The sequence below is a fragment of the Aythya ferina genome (assembly GCF_964211825.1).
Source record: "Aythya ferina genome assembly, chromosome: 28".
Classification (NCBI taxonomy): domain Eukaryota; kingdom Metazoa; phylum Chordata; class Aves; order Anseriformes; family Anatidae; genus Aythya; species Aythya ferina.
The window spans coordinates 1,773,996-1,800,968 of record NC_140325.1 but is presented as its reverse complement, the minus strand read 5'-3'; the positions used below and the strand labels follow the sequence as shown (position 1 = coordinate 1,800,968).

Sequence of the window (26,973 nt, the reverse complement as noted above, 5' to 3'; positions counted from 1 at the left end):
CCCTATGGTGCATTGTGGGGGCCCTGTGATGTGCTATGGGATCTCCATGGCACATTATGGTGCATTGTAGTGTCCTCGGGATACATTGTGGTGTCCCTGTAATGAGTCGTGGGATCCCCATGGTGTGTTGTGGGGTCCCCATGGTGTGTTGAAGCGTTCCCCTGGTGTGATGTGGCATCCCCATGGCACACTGAGGGGTCCCCATGGTGTACTGAGGTGTCCCCACAACACATTGAGGTGTCCCCAGAGAACTGAGGTGTCCCCACTGCACACTGAGGTGTCCCGGTGATGGAGGCACACACTGGAGGACTTCTTGGAGCTCGGGGTGGTGGATGAGAACCTTGTGGGGCTGCGAAGACCCTCGGGCCACAGGGCATCCACCAGCCACACCACACATCCCTCCTGCAGGCAGCTCCCATCCCCACCTCCCAGTGCGGCCCAGAGGCCTCCCGGTGCCGGGACCTCCAATTTGGGCCATTTTCCACCCGTTTTCACCCACCCACTCCAGGCCTGGCCTGGCTGCGGCCTAGCACAGGGGGGGAACCAGGAGCTACCGATGCCCGGCTCTCGGTGTCCCGGCCTCCCCCCGGCAGCCAGGAGCGGGTGGGGAAGGCTCCCCGGGCACGGCGGTGCGGGAGGAAAGGAACAAAGCCGACCCTTTTAGCAACCCACACCGCATCTGCAGGCCGGTGCGAAGAGAGGGAGGGTTTCAGCCCCCGTTTCGGTGCGATTTCACGCAGAAAAGGGGTCGGGGACGTCCCACCCCGCAGCGAGAAGCGGACGGGGGAAGCGTCAGCTCCTCCTCGCCCCCATCTCAGAGGCCCTGCGAGGAGCCCCCTGCCTGGTGCGACGCGAGCTCGGCCGCCTTCGAGGCACAGCTCGGCTCGGCGAGTGGATGAATGGGGCATTGAGGCTCCTGGGGGGAGGCAGCGCCGGGGGTATTTACAGAAGCCACGCGTGTGTTTGGGAGGAATGTCAGAGAGGCTGACAACCGGCCCTTTGGAAGCACCGGGCAGAAATCTCGCTCATGTCTAGGAATAAGGATACAGGAAGGAGGAAAAAAGTCAATATGACCTGAAAATCCCCAGACTGGGACAGGCGGGCTGGGCAAGGTGATTTATTCTATTAATAAGCCAGGGAGAAGGGCAGGGATAAATGCTGAATGCATTTTTGGTGGCCGCAGAGGGCTGGGAGCCGTGTGCGAGCCCCTGTAGGTTAGGGGCACACGCAAGGCACAAGCCGCCTTTGACGGGGCCCTTTTCTCCCTGGCTTTTTTGGAAGCAGGGAGCCAAGGAAAACAAGGGGCGCCTTGAGCTCGGCGCAGGGACGTGGCGAGGGGCTGCTGCAGCCACAAACTGCTGCGCAGGGGGGCTGAGCACAGCTGATAGCAGGGAAGGGACACAGCCCCCAGCCTGGGAATGAGCCTGGGAACGGCGCTGAGGCCCCCAGCCCCAAACCCAAGGGCGAGGGCGCCCACCCTGGGGCTGCAAAGGCTTTTTAGCGCTCACAGCAGCGTTAAGGAAGAGAAAGCGCCGGCTGTTTCCTCCCCGTCACGTTGGGTTAGGTGAGAACCACGAGCACTGAACCTCCTCTGTCTTCGGAGAGCCTGAGCCTGCTGAGAGTGATTTATTTTAACTAGAGGGGGAATTATGCAAGGCAGCCGTCCCCGAGCAAGCCCGGGATGCTAACAAAGACTCCTGCTCCTGGTGCTAGCAGGGCTACGGTTCACAGCTAGTTTTATTTCACAGGGAACCATTACACGCACCCCGAGAAAAGAAAAGATAGCAGTCTTTTTTTTTTTTTCCTCAGATCTTTACTTGCAGTAAAAGATAGAAAAAGGTAGTAAATGAACTCAGTATAAAACACACAGAGGGGAGAGGAAGGAGAGGGAAGGATACAAACCAGCCTACAAAGAACACAACGCGGCAGGGGCAAGGGCTAGAAGGGAGAACTTTTGTACAAAACTACTGCTTACAGGTACAGAAAATGTATAAAATGTCACTCCCTATCTGGAGACAAAAATACAAAAGTGGACATTATTTAATTCTTTACTTATACTTAAAAAGGTTATGTACACGAGAGAACAGAACCAGGGTCAGCTGCTGGGGAAGCCTCTCAAACACCCACCGCTTCCTCCCACATCGCACTTGAGAATAAATTAAAAGAGTTGAAAGCAGGAGCAAAGCCCCACGTGAGCCCAGAGGATTCAGGCGCCCAGGGTAAAACGTTCAGAAGCCTCAAGGGCCCCCGGATCCCAACTGCGGAAGGGGTTAAGTGCTTCTGGATATTTTACTTCTCCCCCCAGCTGACAGGGATGAAGATCGCTCATCCTCGAGGCTCCTGAGAGGCACACGCCGAACGTACTCAGATACCTTTGGAAGCACTTCTCAACTTGCTGCCTGCCTTCGATGCAACCTTTGACCTTGTGTCAGCACTCAGCCCCCAGGCAAAACATGTGCAAAATATCACGGAGAGAGGAGCGATTCATCCTGCTCAGCTGGGGCTGTCCGCACAAGGACAAAGGTGGCAAGAAGCCGCGGCCCCAGCTCCTGCGAGGAGGCGAAGCCAGGGCGGAAAAAACGCAGACTTTGTTCTCTGTCGCTCTGGAAAACGCTTGGAAATATATACAGAACAATTCAACGTTGGCTCTACTCTACAGTAAGTCAAACTTGTACCTGAATTTCCGTAAACACTTGATGCTAAAGAACCGGGAGATAAATTCCTCGAGGGGAAAAGCAGCTCCGCAAAAACGGGACCAAAGTTTCCCCCCCCCCCCGGAGACCCCTCAGCTCCTGGAGGATGCCCCCAGCCTGGCTGTAACCTCAGGAGGTGACAACAGGCAGAGGTTGGGGTGGGCGAGGAAATGCTGGCTTTGGGGACGGAGGGGAGGTGATGCAGGAAAGGGCAAAGCAAAAACCACTTCGACCAGTGAAAAGGAGTCGAGTCCCACTTCCCGCTTCCTCCCAGCAACTGCTGGCCCAGCCCTCTGCGGGATATCCGTGCTGGTGTTCAAGCAGGGCCGCCTCTGTGGGCAAACCCTCCCAACATCCACCCCCAAGCACATTTTTGCCCACCCCCAACCCACTCGCAAGCCCCCTCGGTGCAGAGCAGAGCATCCAGAACCACCTAAGTGCTTTCTCCTCCCCTGCAATCCCCCGCCCCCGAGAGTCGTGCCGTCGGCGGCACAAAGCTGGCCGCAAAGGGCTGAAAAAGCAGAAAAAAAATAATAAAAAAAAGTTCCTCCAATGGCCAAAGCTGCCCCCTCAAGTCTCAGCACCTGAAATTGCTTGTAAAAATAGGTCTCGGGAATACAAAAAAAATAAAATAAAAAGGCAAGTGTGCTTCTGAGCATTTCTATTGCGCATTGGTCCGTGAATGGTGTTTTATCAAAAATATCTTACAAGAGTTCGTTTGCTGTTTCTTTGACTGAAGCCCTGGGCAGATCCACGCTGCCATGGCTCAAAACTGCTGAGCTGGGCAAATTTGGGCACTTCTGATACAATCTCGCAGGGAAGCAGCTTTCGGCACAGCGTCATCATAGCAGCTTGCGGTGCAGGATCTCCCAGGCCATTCGCTTTCGGAAATAGGGCATATGTTGCTTTTTTTGGGGGGAAAGAGAGAAAAGAAAGAAAAGGCACATCAGCCCTGCAGGACCACACGTCTAACGGCCGCTCTCCTGGGTGCAGCCTTTCTGGGGGCAAGGTTACTTTCAGATTATTTAAAACAGCACAGTGAACGAGATGGGATTTAGGTAACAACTTTGATGACATTCTGTAAGCAAAACAGTAAAATAATCACGCATGGGATACCACAAGGAGGCTGACAACGTCAGGTAACCTCAAAATTTCTTTGGATTCAGGCCACAATGCCCTACTTTCACTGCAACTATGACTGGGTCCTGTTAGGGGTTTGTGAGCTATCACCAGCCCCATGGGTGACGTGTCCCCATGCGTTTCAGAGTAACAGAAGGCCTGAAGAAGGCTTCTGAGGAATTTTGCATGGTATAAAGAACTGCCCCGGTGCCTTGTGTCAGCTCAACTCCAAGGAACGTCAGCACAATCCGTGCAGAGGAGCCTTAAACCAATGGAGAAGGGAGCAAAGGGCGCTTGGAAGAATGAGAACGTGCACAAGTGTCCCAAACCCGTGCCTCTCCCCTGAGCACGAGGAGCACAGCGGGGTGGGGTTTACCTGCGTGAAGTTGATGGGCTTGTCTTTGGTAATGCAGTCGGCGTATTTGCAGGCAAACATCCCGCAGTCGCTGCCGTTCATCTGCTGTGGGATCTCCTACAACGAGAGGACACAAACCCAGGCGTCATTCCCCGAGGAGCCAGAGCCCAGGTGTCAGCTCGGAGAAGCGAGGAGCCTCTCCCAAACGAGCCCTAACGAAGCGTGGGTGGGTGAATGCCCACACGAGTAAGGGGAGCTGAGGGCAAGCCCCGTGCAGGAGGGCTCGAGGTGGCACTGTGGCACCCCCTGGGCCTCCCTCCCTGCTTCCACGCAGGGCTGGATGGGAATTCCAGCCTGCCACGGAAGCCTTGTGATTTGCTCACCCCCTAGAGTTACCACGAGAACACGGCCACCAGAAAAACCAGCCAGGAAAGGTGCATCCAGGCCAGGAACAAAAGCAAGGACCAAGCCAGACCCCTTCTCCACACCTCAGACTGTGCAAACCCACCTGACTCTTCTTGCTCAGCAGCGACCAGCCATTAGTGTCGAATTCTTTCCTTTTCTTGTCAAGACTTTCCTGTTTTAAGTATTGCCTGTAGGAACGAGAGAACAAAAAGGCTTACTTAGAGGAACAGGGAAAGCCAGCCAGTACACTATATGTCAGTTTACCTAAAGTGTCCTCTGCCATGTTTGCAGAATTAATGCAAAATGGAAGTCCAATATTTTCTTCTCGGTACTGGCCATTTTAAAAAGGGCTCTATAGACCCGGGCTTTGAGGCAGCCAAAAGAAGGACCAAGCAGAACCTAAAAACCCGTCCAAAATAAGTACCTGCCAAGCAGAGAGTCAATACCACAAACAAACCAGCGAGCACAAATCTAATTCATCAGAGAGTGACTCAGAGCAGAGAAAAGCTCGGCAGCCACTGGGCTGCCTCAAACTCCAGCCAAGGGAGCGCTGTACTCGAGAGGAGATGTCCGAGACAGCCTCCGACAGCAGCCTGTGAATCGATGCCTCTTGTCTTTTGAGGAGCTTATTTAGCATAAACATAGACAGCAGCAAACGTGTCAGCATCCCAGCAGCTCCCACACAGTCGCCCTGTGTGTAGGGCAGCAAACACACGTCGTGGAGCTCCTCTGCAGGCTGGCGGCAGGTCCGACACGCTGGCAGATCTTCTCCCAGAGCTCTTCACCTGGGTTTCCCTTCCAGTACTGACCTGAGGCTTCCCTACCATGGCAGGAGAGATCGAGAGCGCTTTGGAGGAGAGGCAAAGTGGGGCAGGTGAGCCCAGTGGCCCCGATCTTCTCCGGTCACGTCCAAGAATGGGGGAAGAGGGGAGGTAGCCACGGGCAAAGCCACAGCGCAGCCAGCTCTGAGATGGTTTGATAGGATGTGACTCGAGCAGGGAACACAAGCAGGAGCAGCCAGCTGTGTCAGGGGGATGTCAAATGCCTTCTGGAAGCCTTCAGCAGAGGAAGAGGAGCCCCACTGCCAGCCCCATTCCTGCTCCTAGAACTGGAGAACAAGGAAAGCTCGCGGGTACTGCTCCATCAACTCTGCCCAAAGAAGCTGCCACCAGATTGGCCTAACTGACACCCCCTGGAAGAACAGAAGCAGAGTGGTTTTGTTTTTCCCCAAACACCTCTGGGCTAAGAGCTCTGCCTCTCTGAAGACATTTAGAAACTCTCCAAGACAACGCACAAAGCGTACCCAGGTAACTGCCATGCTTTATCCCTTGCGGATATGAACGCCTTAAACCATTTCCCTTACTGGGAAGTACAGAAAGGGGGGCTCAAGAGGGGCACCGACACGAAGTTTGGCTTGAGGGAGCCCAGGGAGACCCCGTTGATGGGCTCAGGATGTTCCTCGGGGCCATAATGGAGCCCCCAGCACCGGCTGCTGCTGCCAGTAGGCGACATTCAGCTCTGCAGACACCCTCCGTTCATCTCAGTTACCAAAAGGACCAAGAAGAGCTACAGAAACCATTTCCTTCACGTCTGGCATCTTCTTGGAACAGTTTGAGGACTCTTCTCGCTGCTGTGGCTGCAATCAGACAGCTTGGAAAGGAGAAGCAGAGGATTAGATGCTGCTGGCTCGAGCAGAGGGGTCAAGAGAGCACCTGGCATGGCAAGAGGCGGGTTTGGCCGGCAGCGCGTGGAGTCGTGCCATGTCCCAGCAATCTGATCCACAAAGGCTTGGCTAAAAAGCATCCTGCCATTGGTAAACTCCAAAAAGAGATGGGAGAAGGGGGCGAAGCGACCTGCAGACAAGCCCAGAAGATGCGCGGTGCCGCCCCAGTGCCTATCAGGGGATATTCGGCTTCGCAAATCCAAATAAGCCAAAGGAATAAAGAAAACTTCAGGCACGGCAGAGAAAAGCTCCCCCAGACCCGGGCGACAGAGGACAGACAGTGACCTCTGAAGACTTGAAGCACCCAAGGACAGGCCCCTGCCAAATTTAACGCCACTGCTGTGAAACGTGCGGGTCCTCGAGGGTCAGGGGCTGCTGTCTGCTCAGCGACCCCGACTCTCCTGGGCTGCAGACCCCAAACACCCAGGGGCTGCTGAACGAGGCGCAAGAAACGGCAGCAGAACCACGCAGCAGGCTCTGAACACGGAGCCAGCCCCTTTCCAGCGATCGCATCTCTAGGAAACAGCCAGAAATAGGCTTTGCTGGGTGTTAAAGTGCCGAGGAAGGGAGCCTCCCTTCTGGCAATCCCCCGAGACCAGATCGGGTCCAGACAAGCGTTTTCTATCAGCCTTCATTAGCCGGACACACGCTCCGAGCCCAGTTTCCCAGCACAGGGGCTGCTGGCTGCCAGCAGCTGCTGTAATTGCTCTCAGGAAGCTCCCTGCTCGGCTGCTTTGACTCCGCTGCAGCTTGGACAAGACAACCTCAGCGGGGGGCAAATCCCACAACAGAGCAACTTCCATTGAGAGCGAGATGTCCCCGCATCTCCTCTCCAAAAAAAAACCCTAACGGATGGAGGAGAAACTCCTCACGACTCGGCCAAACGAAGGCTGAGCTGACTGTCCGCACCGCGATACGAGCACGGTGCAAACAGTAATTAATTAACAGCCTCGTTTCAGCAGCCACAAACAAAAAGCCTGGCAATTACAGCCTGCCACAGAACCCACTCGAGTTCCCAGCTGAAAAAGGAGCAGTGCAGCACGGCCTGCTCCGCTTGCAGGTGGCAAACAGGGAGCGAAGCTGCGTGGATAAATAGAGGGATGCTTTGTAAAAGGAACAGGGACGAGCCACCACGCGATGCTGCAGCTCTGTGCACACGGAGAAGGGGTGGGTGCAAGCACAAGACCCAGTCTGGCAGCAGGAAGAAACCTGTGAGGTTTGAAAACAGGCTGAGCTTCAGCATCTGCAGCTTTACCTGCAGCTAGCACAAGCCACAGCTCCAACGCTGACAGGCACGCAGCAGGCAGGGCTTTGAGTTCTCTAGAAGAGCAAGGAAAGAACTCGCTAGGCACAGCTCACATCAGTCGTGACCAGGAGCAATCTCCAGCAATCTAGCGAGCACCACGTGCACGGTGTGAGAAATACAGTCCTGGTCCTGCCTAGGTGACATGCTGAATGATTTTTTTAAGGAGAAACAGGAAAAAAATGCCTTGACTTCCAACCGCGAGACAGCTTCAGGAGGTGGAACTTAATTGTGCCAGGCCAACTTTGTCAGGATCTCAAGAACAGAAGTTTGACACGGTTTTAAACATGATTACTTGCCAAATCAGAAACCCACATGCCTGACACCCCCCATCAAACACTGAGGGGTTTTAAATCTCATTTTCCTAAATCTGGAAGTGGATTTTTGCCCTCCGCAGCTCACACACACAGAAACCTGAGCAGGTGCCTCGAGGAACTGTTGAAACCAACAGCACACTGCTAAATGCCTGAGAGCCTTGAAGCAAAGGGCATGCGAAGGTAAGCACTTGGAGGGCTGCTGCGAGCAGCAGATAAGATTTCACAGGCACCATCAGCGTTGTGTGCCCCATCCCCTAAGCCTTCCTCCAGCCCTGGTCCACCAGAACCAAGCTTTTAGCAAACTGACAGGTTTATATCTGCTCCAAAACACACACCCAGTGGAGATGGGATGCCAAGCACCACGTTCGCAAGGAGAAACCCCCACAAAGCAGGGCCAATTTTCCTCAAAATCCTCTCCAGGTCTCCCAACCGAGCCGTGTGAAAGCCCAGACACTAAACAAAGCGCAGCAGCCAGGCCAGCTACCAGCCTACAAACATCTGCGGTCCCTGTCACGCCCAACGGCCATTGTATTTCATCAGATTCCCTCCTCGTAAGACGTGGGCTAATTACAGACACTCACCACCTTTAGGAAGCTCTAAAGATTGAAAGCATGAAAGGGTCACTAACCATGAATAGGACCTCCGTCCCTTCTTCCCGGTGTGATCCTCCCACTGCATTCAACCAATAAAAGCCTCCTAAAAGGAAACAGAGGGAAAACAATTACGTCCAGGGCAACAGTGACCTGAAATCCCGGGTCTCTACCACTCAGCCTGCACCTCGTGTCCTCTGGAGCTCTCTACAACCAACCTGGGGACCTGCTTCCTCATCCCAGACCCCTCAATGAGCTACGGACGGGACTCCTGGGTCCCCCGCTCACCTCCCAGGTGCTTCACCTCACCAGACGTCCCTGCTTTCTTCCTCGGAACCACAGAAATTCAGGCTGAAAGGAGCCGATTTCACCCAGACCATCCCTGCCCCAAGGCAGGCCAGCTCTGCTCACACCATCCTCCGAGAAACTTTGCACGCAGAGGCAGCACAAGCAACGCAGCGAAGCCGAGACAGCTCTGAGCCGTTTCTAAAGATGTCACACATTTCCTTTCCGTGTCCTCCCTTTCAACCGACACCACAGCACCGTGGAAAAGGGGAAAACGGCTCCTTGAGCAGTTATTTAAATCAGCCCAGCATGCACAGAGCACCTGAACTGGAAAAGGCGCTAAGCAGACTGGAAATGATTAAGCGGCATTTGTCTCCTGTCTGCCTTCATCATCGTTAACATTCCTCGACTGCATGAGTGGCACCGCGGCCGACGGCCTCAGCCTCGCGCCACGAGGCTCGGGATCAGGTTCCCAAAATCAGTGCCGGAGCAGAGCCGAGACGAGAAACAGAACCGAAGGACGACCCCGGGGTCAGCAACGCGGGCTCGCGACTGCGTCTCGTTAAGTCGCTCTGGAATCCGATCGGTATCAGCCCTACGTGACGAGGAGCCTTCGGGAAGAGGCGTTTCCTCCTCCTCCCCTGGGAGATGGGGCTCGTTTTTATCGCATTCCTGGAGCTCCTTCCAAACGTGGGACAAGAGAGCGTCAAGCTGGCTGGTTCTAGACGAGGCAGGCGCGCTCATCTCTTCGATGTGAGGTCAGGAGGGCCTGCGGACAGCTCCACTCCCACAGCAAAGCTCAGGAGGGTGAAAGCAAAACTTCTCTGCGGCTTGAACCCAGGAAGAACGGCTTTCACCAGCTCCCTTTGGAGGCTCTGTGTGCCCTGCGAAGTCCTGGTGGAGCTCAGTATGAAGAGACCTGGGCAAAGCTTCATCCACGTCCTGATGCGACTCTCCCGCACCCTGCAGGTGCTCCCGTGCTCTCCAGAAACTCCTCCTGTTCCTCACCACAAACAGGAAAAGCCTTCACGGCCAGGAGACGCCGCTCCTCCAAGCAGCTGCAGGACAATCAAGGGACCCCTGGTCCTCAGGGTCTGAGAGGCTGCTTTCCTTCCAAAGATGATGCCCAGCAAGGCTGGGAAAGCTCCAAGTCTTTAACAGAGCGGGTCTGAAACCTGCTTATACCTACGAAGGTAACACCAGCCTCACTACGGGATCCTCTGGGAGGAGGAGGCTGGACAGGACTCTCCTGCAGACCAAATTTGCACTGTGTGAGCAGTGGGTGGTGAAATAAAGCCAGGATGTTCCCCCGACTGCCCCTCTCGGGGCCCACGGAGGGGCTGGGCTGCTCCCACCACAGGGTTGTCGCTTTGCGACCAGAGCAGAGCAAGAAGCCGTCTGATTTTTGAACGGGCAGAGCTCAAACAAGCGTTACTCACAACAGGATCCTGCAGGCTTCGCTGTTTATTCCACCCATGGAGTCATAGTAGGTGATGGTTTTCTTCCTGAAGTCTACGACCTACACAAAGAGAGATTCGTTAGGAGAGGCAGGAGGCAAGGAGCTCGTCTCCTCGCCCGGACGCACGCTCTGCCAAGCTCAGCCTTGCTAAAAGGCAGATCAGAGATTGCTGAGGGCTTCGACCTTCCTTGGCACACCACAGCCCTCCCAAACTCCCCTCCCTTGCTGCCGTGTTATTTAAGCACTCCAATCTCTACATCAGGCTCTCCTCAGAGCACCCCGGTGAAACACAAGAGCGCCGTTATCTGCATTGTTAAAGCCAGAGACGCAGGGATACGTTTACAGCAGGCTTTGCTCCACCTGACGTCTGCACCCTGGGCTGTTCTTTGGGGCCCCTCGCTCCCTTTTCACATCCTCGCCCACCTCTCTGCCTCGCTGGGCAGCTCACCAACGCTCCCAGGGCTGAACCAGAGCAGGCTGAAAGGCCACGCGGGATCTGGTCCTGCTCGGGGGCCAGGAGAAGGGACGCAGGAGGTGGAGAAAGCCGCGCGGTATCATTCGCCTGAATCTTTCTGAAACGATCCCGTGGCAGCGTCTCTAAAGGCGAGCTTGTGGGAATGTGGAAATGAGATCTTTCTCCAGAGAATAAGCTAGCCTAACGTGAACTTCACAGTTACCTGTTTTTTTTCTAAGACTGTTTAAAGACTGAAAGACACCAGAAAGCTACAGCTAGCTTTTCACTCACTTCAAATCTTGTTTTTAGCCACCAACGTGCATTTCTCCCCCCACGCACAAACACCTGACAGCTGCCTCTCTCAAGAGCCAGGACATTTTTGATTCAATCACAGGTGAGTTTATAGGACGGTCTGCTCCAGCTACGGGCTGTCAGGAATAACAAAAGCACTCACTGCGAGGCACCAGTGCACTCCCAGATGAATAGGCACCAGGAGGAGATCCACGGAGAAGATATCTACTTTCTTAGTCCACCTTTTCACAGCCTGGTACCCCGCTGTTTTTAATTTGGTAAAGAAGAAAGTATTGAACGCGTGAACTGTCGGCAAGCCCTTTTCTTTGCTCCGCTCCATCAGCAAATTCATGTAGAAGTTAATTATCTGGGAAAGAAAAAGCAAGAGTCGCTAAGAAATTACTTTTGCCTCCACCGTCACTCTGCAGACCTGTCTCTGGGGGGATTTACAATAGCTCAAAAGCCCTGAAACCTACAAAAAATCCAGAAATATTTAAGTGCACAGACCCCAACTCTAAGATTTACATTTTATCCCCTGATCACATCCACTGGCAGTCCCATGCATCCCAATATTATTTTTTCAAGTGCCTGTTCTACACAGGGATTTCCTCCACAGATCAATCACTCCAAAGTGCGAAGCACAGCCCACGTGTCCTGCTCTCTCTGACTTCTTTGAGCAAGGAGAAGGCAGACATTTCTCTCTTGAACCTACTTCTAATTGCCAAAGGACAATGCCTCGATGGCACAGGACAGGCTCCTCACCTCGTCGTTGAGCCAGTTCAGATTATTGAGGGTCTGAATGTCCTTCCGAGTGATTGTTAACCGAAAAGCTTCGCTGAGGACCTCGTCCTGGTTCCCACCTCGGAACACGTTCTTGATTTCCTTCTCCATTTCCTACAGGGAGGACACAAACAGCATTGGAAGGGAGAACTCCTGCTATTCCCATCACAAAGGCTACACGCAAACCCACATTTGCTCTTTGCTCCTTATAAACTGGCTAGAAAACACAGGAGAAAAGGGAACAGCCGTCTGTGCCTACACACAGACCTCAAGAAATGGTATTTGTATTAACAACTGTTACACACACAAGTGTCTGATTCCATCCACCAGACCCCTGCAGATTTACCTCGGTGATTTCAGGGAATTCCTCTTCGCCATCAGCTGATTTCGCATCCTCTTTCTCTTCTGGGACCACAGTGACGGGGATTTCCTTCTCGAGGGGTACTCGAAGGTTCAAATCCACCAGATCCTGCACCGAGTGTTCCTGCAGCCGCTGCGGATGAAACCTTCAGATTAGACAGCACCCAAGGGAGCCACCTCTCCGGGGCTTGTGAGGAAGCTATGGCAGCATTTATCCTGGCCACAGGACTACTGAGAGCCTTGCCACAGCAAGGAGAAGCAACAAAGACACCGGAGCTGCAGGAGCAGATTTTTGCCATTTTTCTCTTCTCAATCTGCCTTCTGCTCCGTGCTTTGACGCTCTGACTCAGGCTGTTTGTTCAGTAACTGTTTTCTTACCTGGCTCTGCAGCTGTAGGGCCAGTGCTTTCTGTTCTTCAATTTGCCGCCACCTCTCCCGAGCTCGTGAATCATAGACACTAGTCCTGAGAAGCAGAGTTTACGTGAGCAAATCTGTATTGATTTCTACACGTCCACACTCACGACAGGAAAAAAAAAGCAGAAAACATCTACTTACAATTCTTTGATCCACAGTTCTGCCTGGAAGAACGGGGGGCTAGAAAGGGGGAGAAGGACACGTGTAAGTGCTCTCCTGTACATGGAAAGCAATTACCTGAAAACTGATTTGTAATATCCCAGGATATCCTTATTCCAAGAGTGATAAGAGCTACAGACAGATCTGACAGTGATTTGCAGCCAGGTCTCCAGAAGGAGGTTAAGGCATCACCCTACAGCTCCTCTATCTATGGCAAACTGCTCTGTCTTGGTAAAACATCCAGTCACCTTCTTTCTACTCTGCAATCTCACCTCTCAGCGAAACCAAAAAATTTGGAGTGAATTCCCCCCCACACTTCCTCTGGATGCCATCTCCAGCCTCTTACCTTGGAGCTGGGGTTCTGGAATCCTTGACCTTGAGCAAAATGACAGAGTCTGACCCTAAAGAGAAAAAGATTAAGGAACGTTGTTATCCCCACAATCACTACCGCCTTCCCCAACTGCTGCAGAAGCCCAGACATGGAGAGGGAGGGAAAAAAAAAGTGATTTTGCCTTTTTTTTTTTTTTTTGATTGCTCGTTTGCTGTTGTTGGTTTTTACCTTCAGACTGCGTGCTAGATGCTGGTACATTTTCTTGGTGCTGCTGGGCAGTGGAGTTTGGGGACTCAAAGATACTGGAGGAATAGCTGGGTGGGGAGTAGAGCGGAGCTTTGTGTGACGGCTGCTCCGGTGCTCCAAGAATGCTGGTTGAGGAACTGGCTGGTGCGATGCTGGGAGCTTCAAACAGCTTCGAGTTCTTGCTGGGAGTTTCTTTCACTATAGTTTTACTGGAATTTGAACACCTGGACCTAGGAACGGGAAAAAGTAAGTTCCCGTGGAATCCACGCGATGACACATGCTGGGGAAGAGCCTTTTGCATACTCACAGGTGGAAGGGGAATAGCGAAGAAGGCTTGGACGTGGAGAACTGTTTGCCCGTCACCACCTGAAGCAACTGCCTGTAGATCTCTCGCTCTTCCTCCCGAACAGTCTGCAGGGAAACAAGCAGAGCCCTGTAGCCAACATGATTCAAACAGCGACACCACGCACGCTGCGGAGGCACACACAGACACCCGTGGAAGTGGAAATTTGACTGCTGCAAGCACATCCAGAGACCCTCAAGAGTTCTCCCCTCAGCCACGATCCGACTGAGCACAAATCGAAGCCCAGAGCTGAAACTCTTGGCCTTTCCCTTTACCTCTTCTGCCGTGCTGATGAAGCGCCGCGGTGTCTTCTTGGGGCTGAGCAGGCTGCGGCGGCACGGGCCGCTCCAGGAAGGGCTGGGAGCGGGTTTGATGGGGAATGAGGCATGGCAGTGGTGGTTCGACTTGCCTACGAAGCTGTTGGACGTCCCGCTGCGAGGGGAGAAGGAAAAGAGCTCCTTTCACCTCACCCTTGTTTCACTCTGTCGCCTCGCTCTCCTCCAGCCCCTCAATCAGTCAAGGCCCAGGCTACCCAGTTTTGATCAGGAACCAGCTTTAAGAAGGCAAATAAAACCTCACCTGGGAGCTGCAGCCCGGCTCTCAGCTCGGCCTGGAAGTGCTGCTGCCAGCGCTTGATGCCAGCAGGTGGCACTGCGAGGCCGGGGAAGCCCAGCCTGCAAACCCCGGGCGAGACCTTCCCGCCAGACCCCACAGCTCCCCTCTTCCAGCCGCGTCCACAAAATGGCTGAAACCCGTCTCCAGGCACTAAAATCGTTCTTTTTTTTTTTTTCCCTTTTTTACACGAGGAGATGCCCTCCCTTCACCCTGCCTCTCCCCGCTCCCACAGCTCACCCGACAGCCTGTTAAAAATACAAGGGCTGCTGGGGAATTTCTCCCGTTTAATTTAATTTCAGATACTGCAACCAAACCTTCTCCATTACAGGGATTTTCCAGAGGAACGAGACTTGCCCTGGCCTGGAGGCACCACCCTACCGAAGGGGCTAACGGGCACATTTTCAGCACAAAACCACACGCTTTGTGCCTCTCTCCTGACCTCCCATGGGTGTAACTGCTCCAGTCCCACCTGGGCGCTCCCAGAACTCCGAGGTTCCTCCCAAAACCACCCCTTCCCTCTTCCATCACACCCGCTGAGCCTCACAAAGAGGCTCACAACCTTCAGAGGGTCAAAACTTTCACACTGCTCCTGCTTTTCTTATCACACCTCCAGCAGAGCGGCCAGGAGAGGTCCCCTTGGCCGGTCAAAGCCCAATCTGCTCTTTCTCCCCCCCCAAAATCGCAGCATCCCACCTTCCTCCATCCTAAACGGCCCCATCAGGGTGCCTGCAAGACACGTGGACTTCTGCACGGGCTCAGCAGCAGCCTCTCACGTTACCTTCCACAAAAGAGATGTGACCCCACACCACGCACTGTTTCCGCTCTCAGAAACACCGCCTGCACCCTTTGGGAAGCCCCTTTATGGGGCGGGTTAAAAACAACCCAAAAGCTCCCAAATCAGCGTGCCAACCACTCCCGCTGACACCAACTCACCACCAATTCCCACCCCGAACTCGCTCTGAGTGCCACCAGCAGGCTGCGAGGGGAAAATTACCCCCCCACGGCCCCGCACGCACCTGGGGATTTTGCGAGCCTCGAGGTAGGAGCCGCGGCTCAGCCGGGGCTTCGGTGGTGCAGAGCCCAGGGTGGGCACCAAGCCCCTCCACTGCCCGTTGGCGCTGGACCCAAAGCCTCGAGGTTCTGCTGCTGGCCGGAAGGTCTCAGGGCACGGGACTTCTGCGGGGGGGAGAAACAGAGGGGTAAGGAGCTGCTGTGGGGAAGGAATGGGTGAAAAAATGATGGAAAAAACACTCTGAGGTTGAAAACTGTCTTACCTGGTCTGTAATTGAGAGCGCACGAGGCATTTCCAGCAGGGCACGCGAAGCCGCCGATCTTGTTCGGTAGAAACTGCGTGGAGAGATCACAGCTCTGCATCAGGAATAAAGCACAGCTCGGAAATTAAACCCCGGGGGCAAGAGGGCCACAGAGGGAGGCGATGACGAGGGGCTGCTCCTCTCCCTCCTCGGGTTCCAAACCGTTACAAGCTCTTACTAACGGTTAGAAACGTCCCTTCTGTCGCCAGAGGAATAAAACGGTTGCATACGCTGGCCTGGCAGGGCAGCACCGCGCTGTCAGGGTGCTGCTCGCCCTCCCGTCCCCCCTAAATCCCTCCCTGCCAGGAGGGATCACAGTTTTAACGAAGAGGAGAAAGATGAGCTTCGTTCCCATCTCATTAAAAGCCAAAACCTGGTTCTGTGGCCACGCTGGAGATCCTGATTCCAGAAGCCAGCAGCTCAGGAAGCGCGGGGCGTTACCACCACGGGGCCCTTTGCATGCCCACAGGGTTTGGAGTGGAACAGGGCGGCTCAGCTGGATGGCACCCCAAAAAATTGAGCCCAAATGCCTCCTCCAGGCCAACAAGATGCTGAAGCAAACAGGCACAGGGCATCGACATCAATGGGGTCGCCTCCCGGCCCTGCTGGCCCTAGGCTGGACAACCCGAGGCTCCTGGCCTCTCCTCCAGCCTCTGTCCCAGCCTCTCTGCCCCTGTCCCATCCCTACCACCCTTTTTTATGTCTCAGAGCCCAGAATCGTGTGCGTGATGCTTGTGGTGAGGCCGAGCAGCGCCTGAGGCACCCCAAAAGGACCCAAAAAGCAGCAGAATCCCCAAAGGGGGGAGCCCCCAAGGGTCTCGTGGTGGTGGTGGAGGGGAACGGGGATGAGGCGGGTGACAAACCTTGGTGTCGGGCTGGCCCAGCGTGTCCCGCAGGCCGGCCCGGGGCTGCGGGGGGAAGGCCTTGAAGAGCGAGCCGTGGTTGGGGTGCGCGGCGTCCCTGGCCTCCATCCTCATCGGGTCCGGGTCTGCTCGGGGGAATAAAAGGGAAAAGGAGGGGGGGAGAATCAGACCCTGAGAGATGTGCTCGGGGCTGCTTATGGGAATAAAAGGGAACGGGGGGGGAGAATCGGACCCTAATAGATAAGCTCGGGTTTCTTTATGGAAATAAAAAGGAACGGGGGGGTGGGACGGGCCCTGGTGGATGTGCTCGGGGGAATAAAAGGGAAAGGGGGGGAAACGGATCGGATCCAAACGGCTGGGAGAGGGAGGGGGAGGAACCGGGAGGAGAACCGGGAGGGGGGGGAGCCAGGGGGTCAGGGGGGGACCAGAGGAGGGGAGCTGGGAACGGGAACGGGAACCAGGAGAGAAAACGGGTGGGGGGATCGGGAGGGGATGGGGGAAACGGGGTAGAACCGGGGGGGGACCGGAGGGGGAAGCGGGGAGGGGGGCTCGGGAGGTCCGGGGGGGGCCAGGGAGGGAACTGGAGAGGGAACCGGGGGTAGAGAAGGGGAAACCTGAGGGGAGAAACCGGAGGAGGGGTCGTGAGGGGACACCGGGGGCCCTCCCGCCAGCCCCGGGCCGCTCCCCGCCGCCCAGCCCCGGGGGGGTCCTGGGTATAACGGGGGGGGGCCCCGAGCGGGGCCCGGTCCCCGCCGCAGCCCCTCCCGGCCCCTCCTCCCCCCGCTCCGGGCCCTCCTCACCGGTCCCAGTCCCGGTTCCGGTTCCGGGCCCTTCCCGCTCTCACCGGAAGCGGAAGCGGCCCCGGGGCGCCCGCGCGCCCCTCCCGGGCTCGGCGGCGGCGGCGGCTGCCGGCAACGAGGCGGGCGGAAGCGGAAGTTGGCGCCGCCGGAAGTGACGGCGGATGCGGGAGGGGAGGGGGGAGAGGGAAGGAGATGGAGGGGGGGGGGGCGCCCCCTGGTGGTGGGGAGGTCCCGGGGGGGGCCTGGGGGGGTTGAGGGGGGCTGGGGGGGGGCAGGGGGGGTTTATTGGGGGGGGGGGGCCTCCCGGGGGGTGAGGTTTTAGGGGGTCTGGAGGGGTTTGAGGGGGTCCATTGGGGGAGGGGGGGCCCTGAGCGGGGGCTATGGGGGGCGGGGGGGGGGGCAGGGAGGTCTGGGGGGGGTCTGGGGGGGGTCTATGGGGGGCTCAGGGGGTTATTGGGGGTGGGGGGAGCAGGGGGGGTCTGGGGGGTGTCCTGGGGGGGGGCTATGGGGGGTTATGGGGGGGCAGTGGTGGGCTGGGGGGATCCTGGGGGGGGCTATGGGGACGGGGGGACCCGGGGGGTTATGGGGAGGGGGGCAGTGGGGGGCCAGGGGGTTATGGGGGGGCGTGGGGGGGGGCAGTGGGGGGCTGGGTGGGGTCCTGGGGAGGGCACAGGGGGACCATATGGGGGCCAGTGGGGGTCTATGGGGGGGTCCTGGGGAGGGGGCTATGGGGGAGGCCAATGGGGGTCTGTGCGGGTCCATAGGGGGCAGCCAGTGGGGGTCTGGGGGGGGTCCTGCGGGGGGTGAGCACCCTATGGGGGAGCCCCCTGTGGAGCAGCGTCACCCTACGGGGTGGGGGGGGGGGGAATCACACGGTCGATCCCGTTCCAAATTCCCCCCCGCGGGAGATCCCCTTGCAGCCGATCCCATTACAGCCGATCCCATTATAACCGATCCCATTATAACCGATCCCGTTACAGCCGATCCCGTTACAGGCGGTCCCCGTGGCCGATCCCCGTGGGCGATCCCGTTACAGCTGATCCCCGGGGGTGATCCCGTTACCGCCGACCCCCCTGGGCCATGGGGGCTCTCCCCGAGCTCTCCCCCGAGGCCGCCCGGCTCCTGGCCTCGGCTGCGCTCGGCCTCGCTGCCCTCCTCGTCCTCCTCACCCTCCTGCCGCCAGGTCAGAGCCCTGGGACCAGTGAGGGGCAGGGACTGGGACCAGTGAGGGAATAGAGCCCAGGACCAGTGAGGGACAGCGACTGGGACCAGTGAGGGGCAGGGACTGGGACCAGTGAGGGGCAGGGACTGGGACCAGTGAGGGACAGGGACTGGGACCAGTTAGGGAACAGGGACTGGGACCAGTGAGGGAACAGAGCCCAGGACCAGTAAGGGAACAGGGACTGGGACCAGTGATTGAACAGTGACTGGGACCAGTGAGGGACAGTGACTGGGACCAGTAAGGGAACGGAGCCCGGGACCAGTAAGGGAACAGAGACTGGGACAATGAAGGAGGTCAAACTGGGGTCAGCAGGGAATAGAGACTGGGACCAGTAAGGAGGGCAGCCAGGGACCAGTAAAGGAACAGAGCCTGGGACCAGCAGGACCCCTCCCCTGGGACACAACGCCCCCCCCCTGCCCCCAGACCCCCCCCCACGCCTCAGTTTCCCCCGAAACCTCCCCATTTTTACACCAGGCTGCAGCAAAAAAAAAAAAAACACCACCATTTTGACATTTTGCATCAAAACAACCCCAGAGGTGGCCCTGGGGGGGCGGGGGGGGGGTGTTGGGGACAACCCAGGGCCACGTCTCCCCCCCCAGTGCCACCCCCGGGGCCGCCCCTCCCTCCCGGTGCCCGATTTAGGGGCTGACGCGGGGCTCGCTGTCACTTCGCCGCGTGACACCGGGGCCGCGCTCGGTGCCTCTCCGCCGCCACCGAGCCCCCCTCCCAGCCCCCAAAAGTTTGTTTTTTTGCCCTATTTCCCTCTTTTTTCAGCCAAGAAGATGGCGCAGCCGCCGAAGGCCTGCGTGCACACGGAGAACCTGGGCGCCGGCAAAGCCATCGCCGTCCTCACCTCCGGGGGGGACGCGCAGGGTAAGGAAGGGATGGGACCCCCCAAAACCCACCCTGGTTGGGCTGTTTGGGGATAAAACAGGCTAAAATGGGGCAAAACGGGCTAAAATGGGGCTTGCGTGTGCCTGGCTCTTGGGGCTTGTTGTTTGTTGTGTCCCCCAGGTGGTTTTTGGGGGGGTCTCCGCGGGCTGGTGGGGGACAGGAGGGTTTGGAGCTTGGGGGTGATGCGGTAACGACCACCAAGAATGGTCTGTGATGACAATTTCCAGTCCTGATTTGGTGTAAATTATAGGAATTTGCGCTAATTGCCCTGCACGGGGACACGATCACCCCAGAGCTGTCAGCAGCCCTGGCGGGGATGTCCCCGAGGTCCCCAAACCGGGGACACGCAGCGCGGGGTGGCCGAGGGAAGGAAGCCAAAACCTGGGGGTTTCAGGCAGCGGGATGGCCCAAAACCACTCAAATTGAGCCCAATTTTGCTGTCTGCCCTCGAAGGGGGCCTCATCCAGGCCGGGGGCTCTGCTTTGCCTCAGCGCCACCGCGGCGTGCCACCAGCTGTCCCCGACACCGGCGTCACGCGGCCCCGGTGCCGCTAAATGTCAGCGGGGCAAAAATAACCCGCAGCTGCGGGGCCGGGGGGGGGGGAGGAAAACAAACAGGGAGCTTTGCGAGATGAGGGCTATGGGGGGGGGGGGACACACGGGGATGGCTTTAGGGCCCCCCCCCCCCACCCCAGCCCCGGATTTGGGGACTCTCCTCTCCCCGCAGGCATGAACGCGGCCGTCCGCGCCGTGGTGCGCGTGGGCATTTACACGGGTGCCAAAGTCTACTTCGTGCACGAGGTTGGTGCCCCCCCCGCCCCCCTTTTGCCCCCCCAAACCCCCACGGGGACCCCAAATCACCGCCGCTTCCCTCCCCCTCACCCCCCCCCCCCCCAATATTTTGCAGGGCTACCAGGGGCTGGTGGACGGCGGGGACAACATCAAGGAGGCCACCTGGGAGAGCGTCTCCATGATGCTGCAGCTGGTGAGCCGGGAAGGGGGGGACACCGAGGGGGGGGACACAACACGGTTTTGCCCCCCCCTTGACCTTCTCAGCTGTAACCCAACGCCACGGGGGCGAAGGGCCGAGCCCGAAAATAACCCGAAACCGGAGCCGCCCGCTGGCACCCGCACGGCGGGGAGCACGGCGCCTGTTTTCGGGGTGCCGCTGCTTGTTTTTAACGACGATTTATCTTTTTTTGGGGGGGTGGGCGCCCCCCAGGGCGGCACGGTCATCGGCAGCGCCCGGTGCCAGGATTTTCGGACGCGTGAGGGGCGCCTGAAAGCCGCCCGCAACCTGGTGAAGCGCGGCATCACCAACCTCTGCGTCATCGGCGGCGATGGCAGCCTCACCGGCGCCGACACCTTCCGCGCCGAGTGGAGCAGCCTCCTGGCCGAGCTGCTGAAGACAGGTACAACCCCCCCCCCAAAAAAAAAATCCCCCTGGTTGTCTTCCAACACCTTCCTTTAAGCGCGTTTTGCACAAAAATGTGGTTTTCGCCACACCGGGATTTGGGCAGTTTTGCCCCAAACGGGTAGGGGGAGGCAGCGGGAAGGGGGGGTGTTGCCCCACACCCTCGCCACCCCGTTTTTTTAGGGGGGATCACGGCGGAGGAGGCGAAGAAGTCGAGCTACCTGAACATCGTGGGCATGGTGGGCTCCATCGACAACGACTTCTGCGGCACCGACATGACCATCGGCACCGACTCGGCGCTGCACCGCATCATGGAGATCGTGGACGCCATCACCACCACGGCCCAGAGGTGACACGGGGACGGCCCCGGCCCGTACCCAGGTCCCCCCTGCTCCTTCCCCGTGGTGTAACTTGGCCCCGCGTCTCTCGCAGCCACCAGCGGACGTTCGTGCTGGAAGTGATGGGTCGGCACTGCGGGTACGTCCCCACGCTGCCTCCGGGAGCTGGATCCCGATGAAAAATGGGGAAAATGCCCCAAATGGCCTCTTTTTCTGCCCCCACAGCTACCTGGCTCTCATCACCTCCCTGGCCTGCGGCGCTGACTGGGTCTTCATCCCCGAGTCCCCTCCCGAGGATGACTGGGAGGACCACTTGTGCCGGAGGCTGACGGAGGTAGGGTGGGCTCCAGGGGGGTGCCACCTGCCTGTCCCTGTCCCCATCCCTGTCCTCGTCCCCATCCGTATCTCTATCCCCATCCCAGTCCCCATCCTTGATCCCATTCCATACCTTTTTCTGTCCTTGTCCCCATCCCCATCCCTGTTTTATCCTTGTCCCTATCTACAACCACTGTTTTGTCCCCATCTCCATCCCTGTCCCTGTTTGGTCCCCATCCTTGTCCCCATCCCATCCCCCTTTCTGTCCCCAACCCCACCTCCATCCCCATTCCTATTTTGTCCCTGTCCCCATCCCATCCCTGTTCCTGTCCCCATCCCCATCTCCACATCCCCACCCCCATCCCTATTTTGTCTCCATCCCATTCCCATCCCCATCCCTATCCCTATTCCTGTCCCCACCCCTCTCCCCATCCCATCCACATTCCTGTCCTTGCCCCCTCCCCATTCCCATCCCTATTTCATCCCCATCTCTGTCCCCACCCCGCTCCATGTCCCCGTCCCCCTTCCTGTCCCCCTCCTCACCTCCACCTCTCCCCCAGACCCGCCTGGGCGGCTCGAGGCTGAACATCATCATCGTGGCCGAGGGCGCCATCGACAAGCACGGCAAGCCCATCACCTCCGACGACATCAAAAACGTAAGCGGGACGGCGGGAACCCCATTTCCACCCCCATTTTTGGTCCGGGGGAGGGTCAGGCACCCCATCCCTGAGCCAAACCCTCCATCTTGCAGCTGGTGGTGAAGCGTTTGGGCTATGACACCCGGGTCACCATCCTGGGCCACGTGCAGCGCGGCGGGACGCCCTCCGCCTTCGACCGTGTCCTGGTAGGTGGCTCCATCCCCCCGTCCTGTGCCGGTCACAGCTAAACGGGGCCATGGTGACGTCCCTGTCCCTGTCCCCAACCCCGTCCCTGTCCCCCTAGGGCAGCCGCATGGGCGTGGAAGCCGTCATGGCCCTGCTGGAGGCCACCCCCGAGACCCCCGCCTGCGTCGTCAGCCTCTCGGGCAACCAGGCCGTGCGCCTGCCCCTGATGGAGTGCGTGCAGGTGGTGAGTGCGGGGCAGGGACACGGAACAGCTCGGGCTGCTGCCATGCGAACCCACCCAGCACAGTGCAAACCCATCCACCACGATGTAAACCCATCCACCACGGTGCAAACCCACCCAGCACGGTGCAAACCCGTCCAGTGCATTGCAAACCCAGCCCATGCGGTGCAAATCCACGCAGTGTGCTTGCTACAACCCCCTCCAGTGTGATGTGAACCCGGCCAGCACGGTGCAAACCCACCACGTGCGGTGTGAAGTCGTGCAGTGTGCTGCAGACCTGGCTGGCGTGGTGCAAACCCGGCTGGGTGTGCTGCAAACTGGCTGGTGCAGTGCAAATCCGTCTGGTAACGGGGCAAAAACTGACCAGCACGGTGCAAAAGCATCTGGAATGGTGCAAAACAACCCCTGGCATGGTGCAAATCCATCTGGTATGGGGTAAAAACATCCAGCACGGTGCAAACCCATTTGGCATGGTGCCAAAACATCCCTGGCACAGTGCAAACTCATCTGGTATGGGACAAAAACATCCAGCACAATGCAAACCCATCTGGTATGGTACAAAACTGTCCCTGGCATGGTGCAAACCTATGTGGTATGGGGCAAAACCCATCCCTGGCACAATGCAAACCCATCTGGCACAGCGCAAACGCATCTGGCATGGTGCAAAATCCACCCCTGGCATGGTGCAAACCCATCTGGTATGGGGTAAAAACATCCAGCAGAGTGCAAACCCATCTGGTATGGTGCAAAACCATCCCTGGCACAGCGCAAACCTGTCCCTGGCATGGTGCAAACCCAGCCAGTGCTGTGCAAATCTGGCCAGAGTGATGCAAAACCATCCCGCGTAGTGCAAACTCAGCCGGCACGATGCAAAACTCATCCACTGTGACACAAAACCCGGCCGGTGTGGCACAAACCCATCGGCACGGCACAAACCAAGTGGGCACGGCACAAACCAGCCCGTCTCTGCTCCCCGCAGACCAAAGACGTGACAACGGCGATGAACGAGAAGCGCTTCGACGATGCCCTGAAGCTGCGGGGCCGGTGAGCACCCACAGCACCCACAGCACCCACAGCACGTCCCTCGTGGGGCTCTGCTCATCCCGAGCGCTCCCTCAACTCTCCCTCTTTCATTTCATTTCATTTCATTTCATTTCATTTCATTTCATTATTTCATTTCATTTCATTTATTTCATTTCATCTATTTCATTTCATCTATTTCATCTATTTCATGTCATTATTTCATTCTTTCCTTTTTCTTTTTCTTTTTGCAGGAGTTTCCAAAACAACTGGAACGTGTACAAGCTGCTGGCGCACATCCGCCCGCCCTCCACCAAGGTGAGGCGTTGAGGAGGGGGCAGCGGGGGGCACCCCGAACCCCCCCTAAAACCATCTCCTCGCCCCCCCCAGAGCGGCTACACGCTGGCCGTGCTCAACGTGGGCGCCCCGGCCGCCGGCATGAACGCGGCCGTGCGCTCCACCGTGAGGATCGGCCTCATCCACGGGCACCGCATGCTGGCGGTGCACGACGGCTTCGAGGGGCTCGCTTTTGGGAAGGTGGGTGAGGAAATGAGGGGGGGAAAAGGGGTGCACGGGGAAAGGGGGTGCACGGGGGAAGGGTGCAGCCCCCAAACCTGCAGCCCCCAGGGATGGGGCTCCCCTTGCAGCTTTGCGTGGGGGTACCCCAATATTGATGCCCGACCTGCACGGTGAGGTCGGTGCGCCCCAAAACTCTCCTGTTCCTTCTTCTCCCCCCTCCCCGCCCCCCAATTTTTGTGTTTGGCTTCCCCCCCCCCCACGCTGCCAGGTGGAAGAGATCAGCTGGGAGAGGGTCGGCGGCTGGACGGGGCTGGGTGGCTCCAAGCTGGGGACGAAGAGGTAACGCCGCCCCGCGCAAACCCGGGTGCGGGGGCCCGGGCAAAGCCCACCCCCGGAGGTTTTACTCCCCCCCAACACTTCGGCCAGGACCTTGCCCAAGAAATACTTCGAGGAAATCAGCGCCAACATCAGCAGCTTCGGCATCCACGGGCTGATCATCATCGGGGGCTTCGAGGTGAGCGGGACAGCAGTGGGACAAGGGTTTGGGGCAGCTCCTGGCGCCCGTGCCTTCATTTTTGGCTGCCCCCCCCCCCCCCAAACTCCTTCCCAAGGCCTTCACGGGCAGCCTGGAGATGATGGAGGGCAGGGCCAAGTTCGAGGAGCTCTGCATCCCGCTCTGCGTCATCCCCGCCACCGTCTCCAACAACGTCCCCGGCTCCGACTTCAGCATCGGCGCCGACACCGCCCTCAACACCATCACCACGGTGCGGCACCCAGCCCCCCGCTTCCCCCCCGTTAATTAGTCGCCCCGTTAATTAGACGCCGCCCCCACCATGGAAATGTTTTCTTGCTGCCTTGCAGACCTGCGACCGCATCAAGCAGTCGGCGGCGGGCACCAAGCGGCGCGTGTTCATCATCGAGACGATGGGCGGCTACTGCGGCTACCTGGCCACGCTGGCGGGGCTGGCGGGGGGCGCCGACGCCGCCTACATCTACGAGGAGCACTTCAACATCCGTGATCTGCAGGTGGGGGCCCCCCCCCGGCCATGCAGCACCCCCCTCCCATCCCCAGGGCACTGCAGCGGGGCCAGGGCTGCGCTCGTCCTCTTGGTGTGCCCCAAACGGAGCCTGGTTGGAGGGGTGGGGGCTGCCTCCATCCCTGTGTACCCCAAAACAGAGCATCATTTTAGGGATGGGGGGCTGCCTTTATCCCTGTGTCCCCCCCCCCAAATTGATTTCCATTTTAGGGGTGGGGGCTGCATTTATCCTTGCCCACATCGCCCCCAATTAGAGCCACATTTTAAGGATGGGGGCTGCCTTGATCCCTGGGTACCCCAAAACAGAGCATCATTTTAGGGGTGGGGGCTGTCTTTATCCTTGCCCACATCGCCCCCAGTCTGAGCCCCACTTTAGGGGTGGGGGCTGCCTTTATCCCTGCCCGTGTCCCCCCCAATCTGAGCCTCATTTTAGGGGTGTGGGTTGCATTTACCAATTCCTGTGTCTCCCAAAACTGAGCTTCCTTTTAGGGGTGGGGGCTGCCTTTATCCCTGTGTCCCCCCCAAATTGACTCCCATTTTAGGAGTGGGGGCTGCCTTTATCCTTGCCCACATCACCCCCAATCTGAGCCCCGTTTTAGGGCTGGGGGCTGCCTTCATCCCTGCTCACCCCCCCCCAGCCAAGCACCACCACAGGGACAGGGCCACCCCATTAATCCCCCCCCCCATGCTTCCAACACCCACATCCCACCCGGCTTTTCCTCACCCCCCCAGATCAACGTGGAGCATTTAACCGAAAAAATGAAGACGACGGTGAAACGGGGGCTGGTGCTCAGGTAAGGACGAGGCCGGGGGGGAAGCCCATGCCCTCGAGCTGCCCCCCCTGAGCCTGGCCTCATCTCCTCGTGCAGGAACGAGCGCTGCAACGAGAACTACACCACCGACTTCATCTACAACCTCTACTCCGAGGAGGGGAAGGGCATCTTCGACTGCCGCAAGAACGTGCTGGGGCACATGCAGCAGGTACGGCTGTGCCCCAAACCCCCCCGCGAGGGGCTGGAGCCCCCCCCCGGGACGCAGCTCTCCCTGCTCTGCCCCGTCACCCGGTGCCGTTTGTCCCGCAGGGCGGCACCCCGACCCCCTTCGACAGGAATTTCGGCACTAAAATGGGCGCCAAGGCGGTGGCTTGGATCACCGGGAAGATCAAGGAGTGCTCCCGGCACGGTGGGTCCTGAGGAGGGGGGTCCCGGGCATCAGAAATAAACCAAACCCCCCTGCACACGTGCTCGGGGGTCTCGGGGAGGGGGGCGAGGTGCTGAGGCTGCTGCTGCCCCTCCTCACAGGTCGCATCTTCGCCAACACGGCCGACTCGGCCTGCCTGCTGGGCATGCGCAAGCGCAGCCTCGTCTTCCAGCCCATCACCGAGCTCAAGGAGCAGACAGATTTCGAGTAGGTGCCCCCCCCAAACCCCCCCGGGGCTGGGGAGGAGGATGACGATGAGGAGGAAGGCTGCAGGCTGGGAGCGCAGCCGGGGCGCTTCACGCCGCCCTCTCCCCCCTGGCAGGCACCGCATCCCCAAGGAGCAGTGGTGGCTGAAGCTGCGCCCCATCCTGAAGATCCTGGCCAAGTACAACATCGAGCTGGACACCTCGGAGAAGGCGCACCTGGAGCACGTCAGGCAGAAGAGGATCTCCCTCGAATCCAACATCTGAGGGGCGACTGGGGGCCCTGCGCAGCTTTCCCTCAGCTGGGGGGGGGGGGGAGGGGGTCCTTGGGGTAAATTCGGGCTGGGTGAGACCCGGTTGTGTGTTTCGTGGGCTTTGTGAGCAGAGCGGCGCTTCCCCAGCGGCGGGGAGAGCGAGGGCTGTGCCCCACGGGGAGCTCTTTAGTTCTGAATTCCCAATTAAGACGCTTCAATAAAACCGGCACCGCTCACGGCGGCGGCAAACTCACCCATGGGCGGAGGGAAACGCG

At 58.2% G+C, this 26,973-nt stretch overlaps 2 protein-coding genes across 4 annotated transcripts; one reads left to right on the top strand and one right to left on the bottom strand.

Annotated features, from left to right (window-relative positions):
- Positions 1 to 1,790: 1,790 nt before the first annotated feature.
- SENP1 (SUMO specific peptidase 1) lies at positions 1,791 to 17,350 on the bottom strand. 3 transcript variants are annotated; one of them, XM_084499972.1, is made up of 17 exons: positions 17,219 to 17,349; positions 16,419 to 16,543; positions 15,517 to 15,589; positions 15,259 to 15,418; positions 13,903 to 14,059; positions 13,592 to 13,695; positions 13,267 to 13,514; positions 13,054 to 13,108; positions 12,690 to 12,728; positions 12,513 to 12,597; positions 12,121 to 12,267; positions 11,757 to 11,888; positions 11,158 to 11,361; positions 10,230 to 10,309; positions 4,676 to 4,760; positions 4,189 to 4,284; positions 1,791 to 3,598 (listed from the first exon to the last, which is right to left on the bottom strand). In XM_084499972.1, the coding sequence occupies exons 2-17, from the start codon at positions 16,530 to 16,532 to the stop codon at positions 3,536 to 3,538; spliced, it is 1,842 nt and encodes a 613-aa protein (XP_084356098.1). In that variant the 5' UTR covers positions 16,533 to 16,543; positions 17,219 to 17,349; the 3' UTR covers positions 1,791 to 3,535. The 3 variants fall into 3 exon arrangements, with proteins under 3 accessions (XP_084356098.1, XP_084356100.1, XP_084356099.1); XM_084499974.1 differs by having other exon boundaries at positions 17,263 to 17,329; XM_084499973.1 differs by lacking the exons at positions 1,791 to 3,598; positions 4,189 to 4,284 and adding an exon at positions 8,544 to 8,611 and having other exon boundaries at positions 4,718 to 4,760; positions 17,219 to 17,350.
- Positions 17,351 to 19,117: 1,767 nt separating this feature from the next.
- PFKM (phosphofructokinase, muscle) lies at positions 19,118 to 26,951 on the top strand. Its single transcript, XM_084499968.1, has 22 exons — positions 19,118 to 19,313; positions 20,061 to 20,134; positions 20,241 to 20,318; positions 20,556 to 20,745; positions 20,931 to 21,096; positions 21,180 to 21,224; positions 21,311 to 21,419; positions 21,961 to 22,056; positions 22,152 to 22,244; positions 22,343 to 22,468; positions 23,445 to 23,509; positions 23,740 to 23,803; positions 23,876 to 24,022; positions 24,273 to 24,343; positions 24,431 to 24,518; positions 24,616 to 24,768; positions 24,866 to 25,030; positions 25,774 to 25,835; positions 25,911 to 26,022; positions 26,124 to 26,223; positions 26,343 to 26,448; positions 26,564 to 26,951. Exons 1-22 carry the CDS (start codon positions 19,223 to 19,225, stop codon positions 26,709 to 26,711), a joined length of 2,349 nt encoding a protein of 782 aa, XP_084356094.1. The 5' UTR covers positions 19,118 to 19,222; the 3' UTR covers positions 26,712 to 26,951.
- Positions 26,952 to 26,973: the final 22 nt, after the last annotated feature.

Coding starts and splice junctions, on each gene's coding strand:
- SENP1 (XM_084499972.1), bottom strand. CDS start 16,532: ATGAGGATGGAGGCCAGGGACGCCGCGCACCCCAACCACGGCTCGCTC. Junction 12,268..12,512: donor CCCTACAGCTGCAGAGCCAG/GTAAGAAAACAG, acceptor TTTCATCCGCAG/CGGCTGCAGGAACACTCGGT. Junction 4,761..10,229: donor GAAGCCTGCAGGATCCTGTT/GTGAGTAACGCT, acceptor TCGTTCCTACAG/GCAATACTTAAAACAGGAAA.
- PFKM (XM_084499968.1), top strand. CDS start 19,223: ATGGCGCAGCCGCCGAAGGCCTGCGTGCACACGGAGAACCTGGGCGCC. Junction 21,225..21,310: donor GTGATGGGTCGGCACTGCGG/GTACGTCCCCAC, acceptor CTGCCCCCACAG/CTACCTGGCTCTCATCACCT. Junction 24,023..24,272: donor AGGGGCTCGCTTTTGGGAAG/GTGGGTGAGGAA, acceptor CCACGCTGCCAG/GTGGAAGAGATCAGCTGGGA.